A 4,004-nucleotide genomic window follows, 5' to 3' on the forward strand; every position below is an offset into this window, starting at 1 on the left:
GCTTGGTTTCCCCCCCTTTCTAGTTGGACATCGAGCAGTACCGGATGGTGAAGGAAGCTTTGCACGAGCGGGCCTCGATGCTGCGGTCGGCGCCTCATCTTACTCGGCCGCTGCCAATCATGCTGCCCGTTTACACGTGAGTCAAACGGGGCTGCCGTTCCACCGAAACATCGAAAAGCTAAAGCTTCACCATTTTGCAGCTGGTGGCAGATACCGTATTTCTGGGTCGGCATCAAGGCGTACGACTTCGTGGCCGGCGATCGCAACGTGAAAAGCTCGTACTACCTGTCGCGGGACGATGCGCTCGAGCTGTTCCCGATGCTGCGCGGCGACAAGCTGCGGGGAGCGATCGTGTACTACGACGGCCAGCAGGATGACGCCCGCATGAACCTGGCGATCGCCCTGACCGCGGCACGGCACGGGGCCTCGATCACCAACCACGTCGAGGTGCTGGAGCTGCTGAAGAAGCGGGACGGCGCGACCGGCAAGGACGTGCTGTGCGGGGCGAAGGTGCGCGACAACATTAGCAAGAAGGAGTGGACGATCAAGGCGAAGTGCATCATCAACGCGACCGGTCCGTTCACGGACGGGATCCGCAAGATGGACAATCCGACGGTGAAGGAAATCTGCTGCCCCAGCTCGGGCGTCCACATCGTGCTGCCGGGCTACTACAGCCCGCAGCAGATGGGCCTGCTCGATCCGGACACCTCCGACGGGCGGGTGATCTTCTTCCTGCCGTGGCTGAACGGTACGATCGCCGGCACGACCGACTCGCCGTGCGACGTGACCCGCACGCCCACGCCGACCGAGGACGAGATTCAGTTCATCCTGAGCGAGATCAAAAACTACCTGAACAAGGACGTGGACGTGCGCCGGGGCGACGTGCTGTCGGCGTGGAGCGGCATCCGGCCGCTCGTGTCCGACCCGAACAAGGGCGACACCCAGTCGCTGGCCCGCAACCACATCGTGCACGTGAGCGACTCGAAGCTGGTCACGATCGCCGGCGGCAAGTGGACGACGTACCGTGCGATGGCCGAGCACACGCTCGACGCGGCGATCAAGGCGTGCGGCCTGAAGCCGGAGCGCGGCTGCGTCACCGATGGGCTGTGGATCGAGGGCGCCCAGGGCTGGACGCCGACCATGTACATCCGGCTGGTGCAGGACTTGGGGCTGGAGGTCGAGGTGGCCAAGCACCTGGCCATCTCGTACGGGGACCGCGCGTTCGCCGTCGCCAAGCTGGCCACGCTCACCGGCAAGCGGTGGCCCATCATCGGCAAGAAGCTGCACCCGGAGTTCCCGTACATCGACGCCGAGGTGCGGTACGGTATCCGCGAGTACGCGTGCACCTGCGTGGACATGATTTCGCGTCGCCTGCGGTTGTCCTTCCTGAACGTGCAGGCCGCCCTGGAAGCGCTGCCCCAGATCGCCGACATCATGGCGGAGGAGCTGAAGTGGTCGAAGGACGAGAAGGAGCGCCAGCTGAAGTCGTGCGAGCACTTCCTGCAGACGCAGATGGGCCACCAGGCGAACCGGACGCTCAAGGAGAAGGTGCCGATCAACCTGTCCAAGGACGAAGTTGCGATGTACGTGAAGCGCTTCGAGACGATCGACAAGGAAAAGAAGGGCTACGTGTCGATCACCGACATTAAGCGCGCGATGAAATCGTTCGGAGACGCGGAGGTGAGCGGCGAGGAGCTGCACGACATCCTGAAGGAGATCGACACCAACATGAACGGACAGGTCGAGCTGGATGAGTATCTACAGGTGAGGGCGGAGAGGACTGACTGTGGTCGCGAACAGCGTTTCACCTCGATTCCTTGCTTCGTCCCTAGATGATGTCCGCCATCAAATCTGGAACCGTGTCGCACTCGATATTCGCGGCGGTGGCCGAGCAGGAGGAAATCCGCAAGGAGCAGGAGCGCCTGAAAAAGCAAATCACCGTCGACCGCTCCGGAGGTGGCCTATAATTCACACCATCGGTACAGCGGGCATCGGGCACATCAGGACCGATTAGCGGAGTCCGCTGCCGCTGACCAATCAATCGATCCTCGATGGCCCATGAAGCCGTGCCTAGCTTTAACCCGACCCCCCCGCACGAGAGGTAATGCCAAGCGCCCGTGGGGTAACACTAACGGGGTTCTCCCCTCTCTCTTTCTCTTTCCGTTTGCAGCGTTCACTAGTCCCCGGAAGTAAACTTAACTCTATGCGTGTCCGAACGATCACCCTCCCACGGACAGTCGTCCTCCTAAAACTAAAGCATGCACTCGTGTGGAATATGAAACTTTTGCCGATCGCGTCCCTCTTGTCGAGGGCACGATCCTGCCGCACGTCACTTACGCCGCTCGGGCTGCCTTCCGCAGGCGCCGACGAGCCGGCGAGTGCCCGTGTCTACCAAAGGTTGCCTGTCCCGTAAAGAGGGGGCCACTTATTTGTACTTCAAATTGAACGGCAACCATTTAGCACTATTGCAGAGCAACCTGGAACGAAAAGAGTGCTAGTGTTTTGTTAATAATGTTGTAAATAGTTGTTGTAAGTTCGTTCCATTGTTCTGCCCTTTTCTTTGTATGTTTGTATTTATCATTTCGCCTGTGCCTATGCGCTTTAACGTAAACTTACCAAGCTCCTCTAGCTGATAAGTCGTACAAAAGTGTACAACGAACTGCTCCAACAAATAGAACATCCACCGAACAGAAGAGAATCCACCAAGAGAAGAGAATGTAGCATGATATTTATTGTTGTCTAAACCAAAGCTCCATCACTGATCAGTCGCCCATCACTTAAAGGATCATCGGCGGATGTTGATGTATTGCTTAGCAAAGCAAATAGGTAATACACTGTGATACTTACTTATGACCTTTTTTCAATGCTTTTGTACCATGGCGAAACGCGGTGCAAACCATGCGCTGCGCTTTAGAAGGAAGCATTGGCAACTGATTGGCTTATCACCTGTGTGTTGTTTTATGTTTTATGTGTGTGTGTGTGTGTTTTAACAACCCCCATAATGTTTCATCTGTTGGTAAAATGGTTGACCATTCATGGCGAAATTTATGTTTCGATCGGTTCACATCCTTTTTCGTGATCATCTCAAAATTGTTTTGTGCGCGTTTTTTTTTTCGTTGGAGTTGCCGGGCTAGTGTTTTTTGTTTTATTTGCTCTATTGTGCTGCCGCGTTGAAATAATGTATTCCGTTTCCCTTCTCGGACAGTGAAACATTTTCAGGAACATCGAACTCTCCAACGATGCCCCGACGAGACCTGACGACTATTACCCACTCATTGGACCGAAGGATCGTATTTGGCTTGTGTTAAAATGTTTTGGTTAAAACAAAACAATATGTATCATCGTCAAAGACACGGGGATCTTCGATCTTTTACCTCAGATTACGTGATTGATACCTTGATACACGAGTGATCATATTGCGTCAGAAATCGCCGCCAACCTGATCGCGGCGAACGAAACAAGTCGTTCAGGGGATGCACAAGTTTTATTTATTTCTTCCGATTGAAACACGAGACAAAAAAACGATCACAAAGGCTCTCGTATTTTGGTTTGAATTTATGATTGGGTGTGTTTCAAAACGTTCTTAAGATTATGCCTAAGGAAAAGTTCATGTCTTTGTTGAAAAGAAATCGTCAAAATATCGAATAAAATGTTACAAAACTGAACTCAAACGTGTATTTATGTTCTTTAACCAAGTGTCAATGTATCTTTGCTCGGCAGAGCGTATCGATCACCGTTGCGACCGACAGCCGATTCCTTTTAACTTTTCTCAATTTCTACTATCTGCGTTTAGAAAGAAAGATTTTTTGGTAGGCGTTACGTCGCTGGCGCATCTTAGCAACGGCGAAAATATTGTATTATTGCTTTACGCCAATATTACCATGAACATATTTATTACCAATATATGATCGAAAATAGGCGGCCAACCTCCACTGGCCAAACAAAACCGAAACAACAAAAAGGGTTGGTTGATGCCAACGACACATGGCGTTCCCAAGCGGTCA

The 4,004-nt window shown here is 53.2% G+C and overlaps 1 protein-coding gene across 2 annotated transcripts in view; it reads left to right on the forward strand.

The window, feature by feature from the left end:
- The window catches only part of LOC131214210 (glycerol-3-phosphate dehydrogenase, mitochondrial), a 4,685-nt gene extending 1,020 nt beyond the window's left edge, over nt 1-3,665 (forward strand). Inside the window, exons 3-7 of one of the 2 annotated variants that reach the window (XM_058208589.1) lie at nt 24-136; nt 201-1,764; nt 1,833-1,956; nt 2,171-2,826; nt 3,206-3,665. In XM_058208589.1, coding sequence (XP_058064572.1) covers nt 24-136; nt 201-1,764; nt 1,833-1,956; nt 2,171-2,193 — 1,824 coding nt within the window. In that variant the 3' untranslated portion in view covers nt 2,194-2,826; nt 3,206-3,665. Of the gene's footprint in view, nt 1-23; nt 137-200; nt 1,765-1,832; nt 2,102-2,170; nt 2,827-3,205 lie in introns of both variants that reach the window. The other variant, XM_058208590.1, reaches the window with a different exon arrangement.
- The last annotated feature ends 339 nt before the right edge of the window (nt 3,666-4,004 follow it).

The sequence above is a fragment of the Anopheles bellator genome, unplaced genomic scaffold, assembly GCF_943735745.2.
Source record: "Anopheles bellator unplaced genomic scaffold, idAnoBellAS_SP24_06.2 scaffold00263_ctg1, whole genome shotgun sequence".
NCBI lineage: Eukaryota > Metazoa > Arthropoda > Insecta > Diptera > Culicidae > Anopheles > Anopheles bellator.